The sequence below is a fragment of the Danio rerio genome, chromosome 14 (genome assembly GCF_049306965.1).
Source record: "Danio rerio strain Tuebingen ecotype United States chromosome 14, GRCz12tu, whole genome shotgun sequence".
Lineage (NCBI taxonomy): Eukaryota > Metazoa > Chordata > Actinopteri > Cypriniformes > Danionidae > Danio > Danio rerio.
The window spans coordinates 19,980,724-19,998,310 of NC_133189.1; the positions used below are offsets into that span (position 1 = coordinate 19,980,724).

The following is a 17,587-nucleotide window of genomic DNA, read 5'->3' on the forward strand; positions in this document are numbered from 1 at the left end:
TCCAATGTCAAATGTATATCATAATATATACTCTAAAAAATTTGTATTGTCAAATATGTGATGAATGTAAACTTTTAGGAATACACCATTTAACAGTTTATCATTCTGAAAATATTTTTAAGAAAGGAATCCACTCAGTGATTGGTCCATGCCGCCGCAATAAGTAACTTTTAAGTGCAGCTTTTAACCAAGAATTTTTGAAGTCAGCACTGTTCTTATGACTAACTCTCAAAAGCTAGATGAATACAGACCCAGATATATTTTATCTTCAGCAGTTTTGAAGCACGATGACTACTGAGTATTATGTACTCAGACAAATGCATTTACAAAACTTTGAAATGTGGAATTGACTAACCTGTTGAAACTTTGGTCCATGAAACAACAGGTTTGGGGTCTCCAGATGATCTACAGGACAAGAGCACATCTCCCTCTGCTAGAGCAGATACAGTTGCAGATTCAGGTGCTGTGATCCTGGGTTTGACACCACTGCCCATCAGGTTTGGAAAAGGTATGGCAGTGCTCAGTTTCTTTGCTCCAAAATGACTGTAATGCCAGCGATCACCATGTGGTATGCTAGCAGTGGGGGGTGGTTTGTTTGTATATGCTAGGATGGATGGAGGGGTCACCTTTTTGTAGATGTTTGGGACATTTGGAGCTTGGTTAGGTTGTGGAGTGGGATGATAAATCCTTGGTTTAGAAGTTGCAAGCTTTGCCAGCTGGGCTAATCGATATGCATCAAGCTGTGTTTGTCTGTATCTGTTTCTGAGCCTGTTGAAAAGTAACTGGTCTCGTACACGAGATGAGCTGACATGTGGAGCTATGGTTTTTGGAAAGGAAGCCGTCGCTGACCCTGAAATGTAAACTGTGGGCTTAACCGTTTGAGCACTAACTTGAGGCTGATTGGTGACCCCTGCACCCCTGCCTCCTGTTTGTAGGAAATACCAAGACTTGTCTTGGGAATGGTGGTGCCTTGAGCTTTGAACTGTGGGCCAGAAGGGGATGCCATTGTTTTTGGCCAAGGAAGAAGACTGCGTGAAGGAACGGGGTGTATTCTTTTGGATAAGCCAGGGGTGGATAGGTACACCTTCTGGATGCAATCCCCAGTTGTAAACTCTTTGCTGGTCCACATAGGTTAATGTTGGTTTCTTAGTTGTATGTGCTTTTTTTGTTTCTGGAGGATTTATGTTGCTAATCTGAAGATTAGGAGTGGCTGTTGCTGAAATCTGCCGTATCTTATCGTCATTTGTCTGGCTGTTAATTCTCATAATGAACTCTCGATTTTCGTGTTCATGCCTGTTGATAAGTCTGGGGGCATGTGTAACAGGAATTACTTTAGTTTCTTGTACAGATGTTGTACTAATGTGCTGAACCCAAGCAATGTGTTTTGTTTTGCTTTCAAATTCATTAAGCTTCCCATCTGTTCTTGTTGTTTTTGGCACTTTAAGAGTACTCTCCGTGACTGCCACGACTAAGCTTTCAGTTACAGGGTAATGAGCAGGAGTGACTTCTAAAGTCACTGGTGCTGTTAAATCTTTGTCTTGTGCTGGAGAATAGGAGTTAGTGGTCATTGCTATATTATTGACTGGAGATTGAGTAAGTGACACTGTTGTAGTGGGTGTTGCAGTGAAATTTGGCCTCTTTGGAAGGGGTCTACGTGGTAAAGGCCTGCGCTGCCTATGAGGTAATCTTCGTCTTTGGTTCCAGATGGAATTATTGTTAGCCCTTATTTTCTCTTCTATTGTGTGTCTGTCTACCTGTTTCACCAGCTGTGTCTCATGTTCAGGCACTGCTGTTGTCAAATCTGAATTGTTGTAACCATCTATTTTCTGTTTTGATTCCTCTCCATGTGTAGTTTCTTGTTTTACATGCTCACTGTGGGGTGCCGTTTCCAGCTGTTTCACATTGAAACGTTGTAGGCTTGAAGTTGTACTGGCACCACTAGCAGTAACATCTGTTTTAGTAGTTTGAATGGCTGACAAAGAGATGGTGGTTGTTGTTATTACATTTTCTAGATGTATTGTAACTGGCAGAACAGTTGACAGTTTAGCATTAGCTTTTGCAACAATCTGCTCCCAGCGACTAGGGTCAAGCTCCTTGACAGAGTTATTTGGTTTTCTTACACCTTCCTTGACTTTCTTCCCTTTTGTATTTTGTCGGATGATGCCACCCCTGTGTTTTCCATCAATCTTTTGAGGTGTGAGCTTAGCTGTTGGTCGTTTGATTTCTTCATAACCTGACCCTTCACTTCCCTCACTTTCAAAAAGTGGTACTTCGCCCTTGGAAACCAGAACACCTCTTTGTGTTTCTTCTTTTTCAGCAGTAACAACAATTAGATGAGACAACATATCAGCTCCATACAGGTTAGCTGCTAAACAGCTGTACTCTCCAGCATCCTCGTGTGTCACTGTTTTGATTATCAACGTGTTGTTCTGTGATACTTGTACATTTCCTTTTCTCTCTGATGCTTTGAGAATCTGATTGTTTGGTAGGTACCATTTTGTCTCAATTGGATGAGGAGATGTTACTAAGCAGGGAAGATTAAGAGTGTCCCCTTTTTCCACAGATATCTTTTTTCCATTTAAATCACTGGGACTCAAAAGGCGCATCCTGACTGTCAGCCTATAGGAGACTATGTCCACATTAGTGTCAGTCCTCACAAAGCAATGATAAAGTCCAGAGTCTGCTATACTTGTGTTTTTGATTACTAGCCTGTGATTCTCCAACCTTAAATTATGAGAATCAGTTTGATCGATCGGTGTTAAGTCTGGAAGCATCCACTCCACAGGGTGATGCCCTGAGCTGAGCACGCTACAATCCAGACTGACCTCAGAATGTTCTAGAACTGACTGGATTCTCCCTGGGGCTCCTCTTTGGATCATAGCCCAGGATGAGGTTACATCCTCCTCATCCCCTCTTCCAATGAGTTGTTTTGATATAAAAGTGGAGAAGTTCAGCACCAGTTTCTTAGTTGTAGTTTTGCGCCTGTTCAACTGAAGAGTGACCCTTGGTTGCAATAGCCAGGCTGGTTCAGCCATCAAGTGTCCTTTGAGTTCAGTGAAATATGGGGATTCCTCACTTGTGGCTTGAGAGTACTGAAAAGTCACCTTGGAAGAATTCCCAAGACTGGTTCCCCTTTCCAAAATGGCTGGACTTTCGTAGTAATAAGCAATCAACCTCCACAGGTTCTGAAGAGCATCTCTATCGATCTCACACTCCAGCAGTGTTCTTAAAGTTACATTTACAGCAATCTCATCTGTTTTCCTCACTGGTTCCCACACAATGGTGGTGCCTTCAACGGGACGTGTTACATTACAAGCCACATGCGCCCGATTCCCATGGCTGTCAGAAAGAATGAAGGTCAGGTGGCCAAGAGGATGCTCCAGGTCTTTGATGTAGGGGGTATCTGGCTCCTGATCTTCCCCCATGCTACTCTCTCCAATTTTTAAAGGGGACTGCAGGGAGGGTTGGTCACAGGTAAGCTGATTGGTCGAAAGCTGCAAGATCTGGCTGTTGTTTAAAGGCAGTGGTGAGGCACATGCAGCACAGTTGCCAGCATCCCCAGTGTCACGATCTTTTTTGCACTTAATAACTCCTAAAAAGATATTGAGAGAAAAAAAAAAAAATTAAACAAAAAACAAACAAACAACATCTTTGTTGTTCCTGTATAGTAGTAGTCGTTTTTATAGTCAGCTGTACTCATTCAACACTTATGAGAAGGTCAAAATATTTGTGGAATTGGAACACTTAACTTGAAAGTGTGAAGGTGAAGGTGTTCTTAAGACTAAAAAAAGCTTTCTAATCACGACATAACACTGATTTTATGCATGCTTATGACAACTCAGTTGTCATTTTAAATGAGAAGATTTGTTTGAGATGTATTTATGCCAACTTTACACAAAAAAAAAAATGCATCACAACATTTGTCATTACAACTTGAAATTACCAAGACAACATAACTTGTCATAAATCTGTCATATGATTGTCATAAATATCTTTTTCTAATCACCTTTTCAGTAGAACAAAAAGTAAAACCGTCAATACTCTTCAATATTATTATAAACATATATTTGTACAACAGTATCATTAATATTTAATAACAACTAATGACATTTTAATGGCAAATTTGTACCACTAGTTGACGTCAAGAAAACATAAAACTCTTAAATCATTAATATATTCATATCTAATCAGAGGTCAGTAGAGTATCCAAAATCTATGCTAAACAAGTACTTGCAAAACTTTTTACTCATGTAAAAGAAACAATCTTAAAAGTTACTCGAGTAAAGAGTAAAAACTCGAGAGAGTAAAAAATTATCTGATGAAAAAATGACTCAAGTAAATAGTTACTTGTTACTTTTCATTACATATAAATATATATATCATGTCATGATTATAAAGGTTTCAGGTTCTTTTAAACAACCCCTTCAAGTAAAGTGTTCCTGATTTTTGTTTCTTTACATTTCTTTTACAATACACTAAATTCCTAGTAAGTGGTGCAAAGGTCAAAATTCAATCAAAGAAGTTTCACCATCATGATTCTTGTTCCACTCCAAGAGCCAATGTAAGTGGCAATCACAAGCCCAGGGGTTTCCATGCAGGGAGAGGACTTCCAGCCTGTTTAAGTGCTGCAGAGTTCCAGGCAGTAAGTATTCTAGCTGATTGTCTGCCAAGTGCAGGTGCCGCAGTCCTGAGCTCCAAAATGTTCCCAGAACTGAGACTGTAATAAATGTGTGAGAATGGAGGTCCTGCAGTCGGTTCCCCTCCAGTTGCAATAGCTTTAATGATGTGAGTCCATTAAATGAAAAGGGCTCAATGAAGTCAATGAGATTGTGGTCTAAATGAAGCCGTACGAGGCTAGTCAAGCCCTCAAATAAGCTGGGGTCAACTCTTTTCAGTTTGTTGTAGCTCAACTTGAGGATCTAAGCAAAAAAAAAAAAAAACGTAAATTTCTCAAATGCTTCATTTTATTGGGAAGTATAGACACAAAGATGATACAGTAGATAAGTGCACTGTGTTTAATGTGGATCTCATATAACTATTTATGAATATATACCTGCAGGGACCGGAGGTGGTAAAAGGATCCAGAAGAAACAGAGGATATATCATTTCCATGAAGCATAAGCATTTCCAATTTCCGTAGGTTGACAAAATCTGAAGACCCAACTGCCCCAATGCTGTTATAGCTGTCGAATAGACAAATTTGATCATGGGGAATGTTAAGAAATCTCACATCATTGTGGCAACCCAATGCTACAGTGGTACAAAACAAATACACAATGGAATGTATTGACAGCTTCCGAAGGAGACCTATAGAGACCTATAGCATGTACTGTACAAACCTCCCTAAACAGGGAGGTTAGTACAGTACATGCATATTTATATTTTCCCTGAAGCCCTGCTCAAATTGTGCAATTTCTGCCAGGATTTGGTCATCTGAGACAAATTTTGGAAATCCTAAAAGATTTCTGTAATCCTAGGCTAAAAATTGTGCGTCTTTGATGTTTTTACGTTCACTGACAGCCGCTGAATGGCCGTTGCAATCAGATTTTCCTCCCAATGAAGTTCTGGCAGTGTCAGAAGTTTCAGACACTTTTCAGCAGTGTGACAACAGCTGCGACAAGCATCAAACCAAGATCCAACAGGAGCGCCGAATCTGATGATGCAATCAGCTTGACAACTTCTTAACCAGCGTTTGGAAATGTCAAAACTTTTTTTTTTTTTTTTTTTTTTTATTATTATTGAGGCATGCTGTGAGCAAAATAACCATTTTTTTATGTTTGCCATGAGGTATCATGTCAGGACACAGGATAGTGAAAGTGTCACAAATGGATGATGTCAATCTTCAGGTGTTACATGTGAGTATGATATATTTATATATATTTTTTGGTACATCTTCATTGTCATTCACACTGACAGCTGAGAACTTACATGAGATGGGAGCCATACTCATGCAGACTGACAAGCTACAATCATTCAGGAATATTAAAAACTGCAAACAGTGATCAAGGCATAACATGAATGTTTGGTCTCCGAAATGCCACCAATGCTACTTTAATTAAAAACTAAAGCCATCAACACAGTAGCTTACCCTAGGTTGAGTCTCTCTGTGTCCTGCGGTAGGTTTCGTGGGGCAGAGGGAAGGTGACGAAAGGTACAGTGCACCTCTTTGGGGCTTGGGCAACTGCAGGACCTCGGACATGCATAGAGGCATGAGGGTAAGATGAGCAGCAGACCCAGAGCTGGCAACATCAGGAGAGCAGGTACACCCACTGGAGCCATGTCCGTCTCATGCCATTATATGATTTAGGAACAGTGTGACTGCAAAGCAAGGTTTTACATCACAGTTAAACAGTATATAGCAATCATATCAGTCAGTCTGGGAGAAATAAAAAATAACTGACAGTATAATTCATTGGGCGTTACTGGATGTTTGACTCACTAAATTTAAATGTACTCTAGAAGTTTTTTTTTTAGATGTCATGTTACAATATGCCTGTAGTGAGATGACTCATCGGTTTCTGAAAGTTGTTTGGAATGCAGAATATTTGTCAAAAGCACATGGCAGAGGAGCACTTAGGAGGGGCATCGGGAGAATGGTCGGCGTCCCTGACACATGGTCTGAAACAGTGGTTCTTGGGTGTTCACCCAAGCATTTTGGCACTGCAGCAACACCAACTGAGCATTTATTTTATGTTGTTGTCAATGGAAGCACCACATTTTTCGAACCAGGTACTCATAATGTGTTTTACCCTCAGAGCTGAGTGCTTTGTACTTTTTAATACAAAAAACTAAATGCGCCCTTATTCTCTGAACATGCACCCTTATTCTCTATTAATACAAAATTTTCTATTAATACAAAAAACTAAATGCGCCCTTATTAACTGAACATGCACCCTTATTCTCGTAATGACTTATGGATGTGTTTTGGGGTAACACGCATTAAAGCAATCCAAAAGTCTTATCTCCCACATTATATTAACAGCAAGTTGTGGTCACGCCATGGTGAATTTGCTATTTACATGCAGACATTATAAGCAGAAAAACTGAATGGTCTAGTGAAAAACTAGTGGATCTGCTTATGCTTGAGATTAAAGCGTGCAATCCACAGACCATCAACAGAACAAGCTGGATTCCACCAAAGCCCCCTGAGGTGAAGAAGGCATGGGAGATGGTAGCACTTTTTATGTTTATGTTGATAATAATAATCATTTACATTTTAATCCATTACACTTTCATATATGAGCCATGTTATTCCATTGAGAGCGTGCTGACCAGCTGCATCACTGTCTGGTATGGGAGCTGCAATGCTGCTGACCGCAAGACACTCAAGCTCACAGTGAACACAGCCGAAAAGATTATTGGTGCCCCTCTATCCTCCACTCAGGACAATTTTCCTCTCACAGTGCTCCAGCAAAGCTAGCAAAGCTCCAGGAAATGAAAGACTCTACTCATCCATTCCACAGTGTCTTTCAGCTGCTGGCATCAGGAAGGAGATTTCGAAGTATTAGAGCCTGCTCGGTTAGACTACTCAACATCTTCCTCCCACTGGCTGCTAAAGCCCTCAACTCCAGTCAAATTACCCCCCTCTGAAAACTCATCGTCTCCCCCCTTCACCCCCATGCATTCCTAAGTATGTAGTTGAGTGGGCTTAACAAACCACCTGTAGAATAGACACCCTCTGATCTCTCTGATCAGGTTGCACATTATAGACACTCTCTTAGTCACTCCATGTCTTTTGGAAACATTGCGCATTTCAAATTGTGCTTCATAACGGTGAGTGGCCTTGACAAACCACCTGTAGAAACACTTCTCTCCCATGCACTTTACACTTTATCTAAAATCCATCTTACCAGAACTCAATAAGGAAAACAATGTTTACTATAAATGTACCACAATCATGTTGCACTGCTTGCTTTAAACTTTAATAACTCTCGCACAATATTCACCTTTAATACATCTTTTGCACAATATCCGGCACAACATTGTTTAGTCTGATGTAAAAGTACTTGTATAGTATATGTAACCCCGTCAGTCCTATACCACCCAACCTGTTCCGAGCTGGGATCGAACAGGCGATGCTTCGCATGGGAGTTGGTTGCTCAAACAAGGAGGCTAAAGACTATGGCCTCTAGCATCTTTCACTAGAGAACCTTTTTGTGTTTAGAGGAGTGAGGTTTACATGCACAGCACTTCACTAGCTGGCCTCCATTACACATATATATTTTTTTTAAATAGCTGTTATGTTCAGTGTTGTGTTTGTATTTATGATTCATTTTTGTAGCACCGTTGTCCTGCAAGACATGATATTCCATTCTTCTGTATGTCCGCACATGTAGCGGAACGACAATAAAGCCCGACTTGACTTGACTTTAAGATGTTTGTGTGCTGCTGCACATCCCTGTGTGTAATAGTCTAAGCAACATGTAGCATTTGGACCCATCTGTGAGTACATATCACTACAGCATGAAAATAAAATGAAAAATGTTCAAGCACACACTGTTTCACAAAATGATTTAATATGATGCTATCTGACAACTACTCACTGTACATATTTATGAACATTTTGTGTTTCGTACAGACAACAAATATATTGGCATGATATTGTTTAGTGGAGAATCTGTCCTCGCCCACAGAGCTGCTGAGCCCACACAAAATAAATCATTGCTCAAGTGTTTGTCTCAGCAAGAGCATCGCATGCTTTCCAACCACAAGCTGGCAACTCATCCACAACTTAATTACATAAAGAGGAAGAAGACAAGTGTTGCACTTCCTAAATACAAGGATGTTTAGATCGTAGGCGCTGGAAGACGACGAGGTCCCTGTTTTGCATTTTTATTACTTTTCTGCCAGCTTAGGTTGCTCAAATCTGCTGTTTAGTGCAGAGCGGCCAAAAAGGTGAAACGTCAGGCATGATTTATTCATCTGACAGAGGCCAGATAATGACCCATGATGACTCAGACTATTTTGGACAATTTTATTCTCACCGCATTCCTGACTCTTTCATGATGTTTGCAGCTGCTGGCCGGATAGCTACTCTATAATCGGCAGACTGACTGAATGAATATTTACGCGGGCCTGTCAATAACCCCAACCATTTATATTTAGTACAATCTGGTTAGGTATTTGAACTGACTAACTGCTGTTTCACACACTGCTTACAAGGAAAACTACTTACACTTTATTCATGCTATATTTCCTTCTTTCTTTTATTTGTAGGTTGGAAATCATAAGATCACCTGCTATACAGTATACTGCAAATGATAAAGCATGTTAAAGTTTCATAGAAATCAGATACGATTTTACTTTGAGGGCATAATTTATGTTGCAATTAATTCTAATTGATCTTTAGCGACTTGAAATGCTGTAGAATACTGACTGATTGCCCTGGACCTCAGATGGAGGTTTTGCTTCACTGTTAAAATATTAACTAAATTCATACATAATTACATCAAGGATATTTTTAAGATCATCAAACCTCTTTTGAAGTTAACTTTAGTGCAGGCTTCAATTTTGCTTAACATGTCAGGTCATAAGTCAAAATTTATGTGAATTCATTTGAATAGCATAAAACTCTAGTGGACTAATGAAACCACAAAGTTCTCCCTAATGTCTAAGGGGAACTACAGTGAACCTTTCAATATACACTGAAATATTTATGACCAAGAAAGTTCTGAAGATAAAAAAAGGCATGCTATTTGTGATAATTAGATTCGGAGACAGATCTCAACTTGAGTACCTTGGAACAAATAGTGCAACTTACCTCTGGATTCCTGTTAGCAAAACGTTACACTCGTAGACGAAGTGTGTAATTATTTGCAGATGACTCGTAAACCTTCCGTACGTTTGTTTATCCCTGGACTTGAGCAAGAAGTGTGATGGAGGCTTGTCTGGTGAAAGTCAGACTCAAGAAGCAGCAGTTGACTACATCTGGAGAAGTGCTTAACTCCCACCTACACTCCTCCTCTGAGTTGGCCTGTACAGGGGGAGGGAATGCTGGGAGACTTGGCCTCCATCCATCCCCTCTCTTCCTCTTACCTGAGCTTCCTGATCTGAGTTTTTTTTATGAGGTTTCTCTTTCTCCTTGTACCTGCCCTTTCCTCTCTTCCAACTCCACTTTTCTCCTATTCAGTCTTCCTCTTTTCTGTCTTCTAAACACATTAATGACTTTATGCATATGCATGCACATATTCACCTCCCTTTGCCTCTTCTGTTTCCGACATTCACATTCTGTTTATCTTCCCCTCTTTGCTCTGTCTCCAGCTGTTGTTTCATGAACTTTCAAAAGGCCACAAGCGCCTATTTTCTAAAGTGTAATTAATGCACGAGAGGCTAATTGACAGTGACAAAACTATTGTGTGCAAAATAATAATCAAATCAACTATTCATAAAGTAAATGAATGGAAAAAGTAGCACGAAAGTTCACTGTCAAAAAGGCACCAAAGGGTTGTGCTTATTTGGTAACCTTGGGGAAACATATTTGTCTACTGAAGGAATTCAAGATATTAGATTTAAAACCAGTTCTTAGAATTTTGTTTTTGCAAACCGAAGGACATTTTAACAACAGCATCAGTAGAAGGCTTTCAGTTGCCAATGAAAATAATTTTCATGTGTCCCTCAGTTTCACATTTACGGTGAAATTCTTGGAAGTGGAGCTTCATATTTATTTTTTAAGTGCTTATGTTGATTCTTCTATAAAAATATGTGTTTTATTCAAATTGTAAAGGTTATTTTAGCAACGTGACCACTGACTTCAGTTACAAGGTGTACACTTTTTCCTTTGATTCATTACCATGGCAGCAGACAAGGTGAATAAATAGGGGTTTATTAAAGGGTCATGACACCCCCCACTTTAGGTTCAAGTCTACCTCAGAAATTTTTCAAAAGATGCATCATAATGGGCGTGATGCTCCACGAGCAAAGGACAGGAGTGGGCGTGGCCAGCAGGGGAGAAAGAGGGGAGCGAACAACTGATGTCAGTTGCCTCACAAAATGAGACACAAACCGTGAGGAGACACATGAGTTTATAGTTTACAAAGTTAAAATGCAAAGAAAAAAACATTAGTTTAATGCCCTGCTACATTTGTTATTCGTAATTTTATATACAGATAACCACAATTTATATTAGTATAGAGATAATCGTGTACACATAAACACTATAAGTGAGGACTTTTCCTTCAGTCCCCGGGTCTGAATCATAGGTCTGAATGCAGACTCAGAAAATACCCTGTCTATTTTAACCATTAGCCCTGCTGGTAGTCTAGAGGATTTAGGCAAACACAGCAGCACGGCGATGTGTCTAAATGTGAACTAACTCCTGATAAAAGACAACGTCTGCTATTCTCCAATTCTCATACTGCTCTCCAGACAAAAATGTTTGCTGGACACATACAGCTTTGCTGTATCGGCCCTGACAGCATCGCGGGGAAAAACATGCAACAAACCCCGTGGATCATGGAAACAAACACATACAAGCCTTCATGAACAGTTAAATACTGTGTGCCGTGGGGCTGTGTCTCACAGCTTGGCACCGGCAGGTCAGTCTTGCCTTCGGAAAGCACATGCTCTCATGAATAATTAAGAAGCCGGCTCTTCTCATCGGATAAGAAAACTCAGCTATGAATAATAATGAGGAACCGACGCGTCATCTTTGCACTTGCAGCTCTGCGCTATGTTGCCGATTTTGATTCCGCCCCAAAAATAATTTTAAACCTGGAAGCTGAAGTTAGCTGACAAAAAGCCACAATTATCCAGTTTTTCCCACAATTAAAGCTAACAGGTGCTAACATTGTCAATGCTCAACACACAAATCTGTTAAAACCTCAAAAAAAGTACTTGAGGGTTTTGTAAACCCTTAAGTGAGATCTATGTTGTGCTTCAGTTGATAATCTATACAGAAGCAAGGTGGCTCAGTGGTTAGCACTGTCTCCTCACAGAAAGAAGGTTGCTGGTTCCGGCTGGGTCGTTTGGAATTTTTGTGTGGAGTTTGCATGTTCTCCCCATTGCAGGCTTGTAGCCAGCCTGGTGAATGGGGTGGTTCTATTTTTCTCAATTTTTTGCAGTTATTCACCTTCTTTTCAATTAATTTATGATGTTTAAATACTACATTTTAGTGACATTAAGCACATTTTTTGGTGAATTATCTTGTCAGATGGTCATCATAATCACACTTTCTGATGTACCAAAAATATTTAGTAAAAATTTAGAACAAAGAAATGTGGAATTACATTTTATTTTTAAAATACAAATTTCTTAGGCCTACATTATATTTCATTAAAAAATCTAATTAAAAACTGTAATCTATTCTAGTTTATTAGGCAAATAACAAACTAGCCAGTACCAACAAAAGCCAAAATAGTATTCAAATTAATTGTTATATGAACCGCTTCTGGAATAAGCTCCAAGATTTAGAATAAAAGTTACTTGTAAAATGTTTCCTAACTATACATTAGCGAATCATGACATTACTATATGTTTTGTTGCACAGCTGTATGGTAAATACATAAAAAATTATTATTTGAAGTCTGATCAGAGGATTCCACTTGGTCTTAAAGCCCTTTTTAAAGGGTTATTTTCACTATTTATGATGGCATAGCAGTCAAAATAGGACAAATGGGCTCCTGTATGGGACAAATTTTGGACCTTTGCCAGTGAGGGGTGGGTCTTCTGAACCACCCAAAGCCCCCCTGGCTATGGGCCAGCATGGGTTGCATAGTTTTGTCTGGGTTCTGCGATTTCCCCCACAGTCCAAAACATGTGGTATAACTGAATATGATGAAGTAAATTGGCCATAGTGTATGAGTGTGTGAATGTGATAGCGTATAGATGTTTCATTGTACAGGGTTGTGGCTGGAAGGAGATCCTAACAAGTATGCCGGAATAGTTGGTAGGTTCATTCTGCTAAGACGACCCCCAATATACAGTATATATTGGAATGAACCACCAACTTATCCAGTATATGTTTTACACAGCAGATGCCCTTCCAGCTGCAACCCAGTACTGGGAAACCTCCATACACCCTCATTCACACACATACACTACGGCCAATTTAGTTTATTCAAATCACCTATACTTCATGTCTTTGGATTGTGGGGGAAACAGGAGCACCCGAAGAAAACCCACACGAACACAGGAAGAACATGCAAACCACACAGAAATGCTAACTGACCCAGTTGAGACTCGAACCTGCTGTGAGGCAACAGTGCTAACCACTGAGCCACCGTGTCGCCCATATACAAATAATATGACAATACTTTTAGCCAAAAAACAAGAAAACAAGAATGAGTAACTAAATGATCAATCAAGTACTGTTACTGTATGTTATTAAGCGTTCCTCTTTGACGAAAAAAAGGTCCACTCTAGCCTATGTAAGATAGAAACAAGAATACTGTCATATTAAAGAAATGCACCGATATTGCCTGAGGCCATTTTCACTACAAGTGATAATAATCTGAGACACAAGATGGTGCCAGCTGCATTTGTGTGAAACGAGAAACAGAGGATGTTGCCCCTAACATGGTCCACTGAATGTGTGAAAGACTGATCTTGCTGAACTGGAGGACATCCACACCAAGCATTTTTTTGTCATTTAATGAAAATGTGAGCTGGTTCTGAATGAGTGTGACCCTCTGGTCGGGCACCAGATTCAGCTCTGGCACCAGCAGCCTTGGTGGAAAACAGGCTTAAGAGTTCAATAATATGAATGCTCACCTTGTGAATGCTGGAGTTTATCTGGTGCAGTATTAACAGTGACCAGCAGTTAGCTTGGGGAAGAATGGTGGCCCAGGTCCCTTTCAAGGAATGTCAGTTCAATTGACAGCCATATTTGCAACACCACCGGGGCAGTTCATCTAAGAACAAAGCCTGAATCGAATGGGGGAATACTGAAATCTGGAAACTGCTAGCTGACCTAGCAATTACATAATTCAAATCAGCACCAAATTAGGGCTGCTTATCAATTCCAAGAACACAAAGAACTGACTTGTGTTCTCGTGGAGATCGGTTCTGCCAGGTCACCTCAGAAGAACAAACTCAGGAGACCATGCGAACACAGAACGCATCCTGTGAGAAATGAGATGCTGAGTTCTTTCTGATGGTCACATGACATTCACCACCATTTTTAACAGAAAAAATAATTAAACATAACAGCATTTATACAATTTTCTGCTTTTCCCCTTTCTTAATATATGTATATTGCATAAAAACCTTACAAATATACTAAACGCAATACAAATAAAACAGATTTTATTACGGGTTTCAGCAAATAAACACCCTTAATGTGTTTAGGCTTTAATAAAATTTTCATGGTAATGTTTACTTTCACCGTTTCATTTAGGGAAACTCCTGAGATAAATAAGTTTTACATCTGAACTTTAATAATAAATCTATATAAAATATATAAGCTAAGCTTTGGTGCTCAAGTCTGCATCGGTGCATCCTCAATACCAAAAACACATCCGGGAACTTTCACGCATTCCCCGTTTTTGTGGTCTTACGTTTTGGAACTTAACTTTGGCTGTTGATTATGACATTCACGAGAACATGAGGACACAAGATCGCTGAAGAATGCATATTGAGAAACAGCCATGAAGTTACCTGTCCCATTACTTACTTAAGCTGTAATTACACATAAAACTTGTCATTTTCAGTTCTCTGCTGATGTGCAAAGATTGACACAGCTCTAATCTCCTTTACAGTTGTTTCAATGCTAACCAGAGGATGCAATTATAAACACTGGAAAAACAGACACAAAATCTGCAGCAAAGATTGGAGGACAACACTGGAAGGACATGATATGTGATGGGGTGGGCTGTGATGTTTTTTCTCCTGTCAAAATCAATGCAGGCACACAGTAGTCATCAAACGAAAGGGCTTGCCGTAACAAACAAGCAAATCTGAGCTGTTCCTTCCCCAACAGATGCATCTGGCTATAAATTCTGACGGTTTGCTATTTCGGCTGCAAGGCGAAACTTACTTTGCTGTGGTGCTCATACTGAGTGTTGCACTTTTTCCCATCCAAAGTATGTGAGTGAACTGTCTTTGTATATCTATAGGCTTTGGACAGATGATGGAGCAGCGGACCTGGGTCATGGAGCTGTGAATGCCATGGAGCTTAGGTCAGGTGACTCTGGGTCAGGAGGCTCTGGCAGGTCAGATGACTCTGGCTGATCAGATGGCAGTAGCAGGTCATCTATTGGAAACTCCAGATGATATTTGTAATACATCCTCCAATGACGGTTGGGTTAATGGGCATGCCAATATTGTGAAATAAGCAAATTTTTTTGGCAAGTTTCTTTGAGCGATCAAGCTGTTCATTCTATTTAGACATTTTATCTCAGTAGTGTAATTTTAAAGTCATATTACTGGCATTTAATGTGCTCGCTATGTAGCATATGAAATCACTTTTCTATTTATCTATCTATCTATCTATCTATCTATCTATCTATCTATCTATCTATCTATCTATCTATCTATCTATCTATCTATCTATCTATCTGTCTGTCTGTCTGTCTGTCTGTCTGTCTGTCTGTCTGTCTGTCTGTCTGTCTGTCTGTCTGTCTATCCGAAAACTATTCATAGCACTCACTTCCCTTCTTCCACATTTATGAAAAAAAATGGATTAAATTAATTCATTTCCTTAAAATTCTACACACAATACCCCATAATGACAAGGTGAAAATATGTATGTTTCACATTTTTACTGCATTTGCTCTTTGCAATTCTAATTTACTCACAGCATTGTGCAAAATAATAAACACACCCTTATTTACAACAAACATAAACTCCCTTTAAGTAGAACTGTGCACAACTGTACACAACTGTACACAATATTGCAGTACATATTGGAACTGAGCCTACAACATACACAGGTCTGTAAATCATTCATCAAATTGTTACATTTTAAAGACATTTTCAGGAAAATCATCCACTCTACCATAAAGACCTGATTGGTGGATTGCTGCCCAGATGGTTGTACTTTTGTAAGGTTCTACTCTATCCACAGAAAAATGCTGGAGCTCAGACAGATTGACCATCTAGATTTTTAGTCACCTCCCTGACTAAGCCCCCCCCCCCCGATCACTCAGCTTAGATGGCCAGCCAGCTCTAGGAAGAGTCCTGATGGTTCCAAACATGTTCCACTTAGGGCCTACTCACACTATGCCATCCGTACCGTGCCCAGGCCCGTTTCCCGGATCGTTTGAGAAGTGTGAGTGCGCTGAATCGGGTTCACTTGGCCAGCCCTGACCCGGTTGGAAGAGGTTGGCCTGAGCGCGGTTCACTTGGGCTTGGGCTAAAACTGAAAGCGAGACGTGACTTTTAAGGGACTGTTTCATATGTATTTATTAATCATTCTTACTGTTCAGTGAACGCAAACTGCCGTAGCTTATTAAATACACAAACCCCTCACTGCACAACAGCTGCGCACCTGCAGACCTCCTCATTCCTGCAGCACAGGGGCTTTATTATTGTTTATTGTTTATATCTGACTGCTTGTCACCGCATCCCTAAGGACTGTTTGGCAAAATATTTGACTGCATGTCACTGCATATCAAACCGACTGAAGCGATATAACTAGAGAAATCTCCACTGTGCTGCTGAATGACAGCGCTTCTCACTGAACAGCACAGCAGCGATGATGTAAGCGTGCCCAGGCCCGATTGTGGTGTGAGTGCTGGCCGTCTGGGAAGATGGGGAGTGGGGACAAGCGTGCTTTGGCCCGGTTTGAGGCAACTGTACATAGTGTGAGTTCGGCCTTACAAATGATGGAGGCCACTGTGCTTATTGGATCTTTCAGAGCAGCAAAAAATAAAAATAAATTCTGTAACCTTTCCCAGTGTTGTGGTCTAAAGACAATTCCTTTGTCTTCATGCTTGGTTTTTGCTTTGACATGTACTGTCAACTCTGGGACCTTATATAGACAGGTTTATACCTTTACAAATCTTGTCCAATCAACTGAATTTACCACAGGTGAACTTTAATTAAGCTGCTGAAACATCTCAAGAATGATCTGTGGAAACAGAATGTACCTGAGCTCAATTTAGAGCTTCACTGCAAAGGCTGTGAATACTTATGTGTGTTTGATATTTCAGTTTTTTTATTTTTAATAAATTTGCAACAATATATATATTTTTTATTTTTCACATTGTCATTATCGGGTATTGTGTGTATAATTTTGAGGAAATAAATAAATTTAATCTATTTTGAAATAAGGCTGTAACAAAACGTGGAAAAAGTGAAACTGTCTGTCTGTCTGTCTGTATGTCTGTCGGTTGGTCGGTCGGTTGGTCGGTCGGTCGGTCAGTCGGTCTGTGAAACTTACTGTACACCAGACAAACACGCTACATTAACTCCATACAAACTACACATACAATGCATTCTGACAGTGTCACACTGAATATCACAGCTTTTTTCAGTTGTGTCATCCTGTCAGTGTGTGCCAGTCAATAAGTCTGCGTTCCTCATTTTCTCGCACCCTGTGAGGCACATACGGATCCTTCATTTTGCTTTCTCTTCATGATCCTCTCTCTCTTTCCCTCTCTCTCACTCTGCCTTCTTCCAACAGCGGGAGGAAATGCATGCTTTTCATCAT

General features: G+C 40.0%; 1 protein-coding gene across 3 annotated transcripts in view; it reads right to left on the bottom strand.

Moving 5' to 3' along the window:
- The window catches only part of si:ch211-159i8.4, a 48,093-nt gene that overhangs the window by 9,181 nt on the left and 21,325 nt on the right, over window positions 1-17,587 (bottom strand). Inside the window, exons 1-5 of one of the 3 annotated variants that reach the window (XM_021481143.3) lie at window positions 9,761-9,905; window positions 6,089-6,318; window positions 5,054-5,183; window positions 4,529-4,919; window positions 356-3,592 (exon numbers count right to left, since the gene is read on the bottom strand). In XM_021481143.3, the coding sequence (XP_021336818.2) occupies window positions 356-3,592; window positions 4,529-4,919; window positions 5,054-5,183; window positions 6,089-6,279 (3,949 nt within the window). In that variant the 5' untranslated portion in view covers window positions 6,280-6,318; window positions 9,761-9,905. Of the gene's footprint in view, window positions 1-355; window positions 3,593-4,528; window positions 4,920-5,053; window positions 5,184-6,088; window positions 6,800-6,882; window positions 9,906-17,587 lie in introns of those variants that run through there. The other 2 variants (XM_073921729.1, XM_021481144.3) reach the window with 2 other exon arrangements.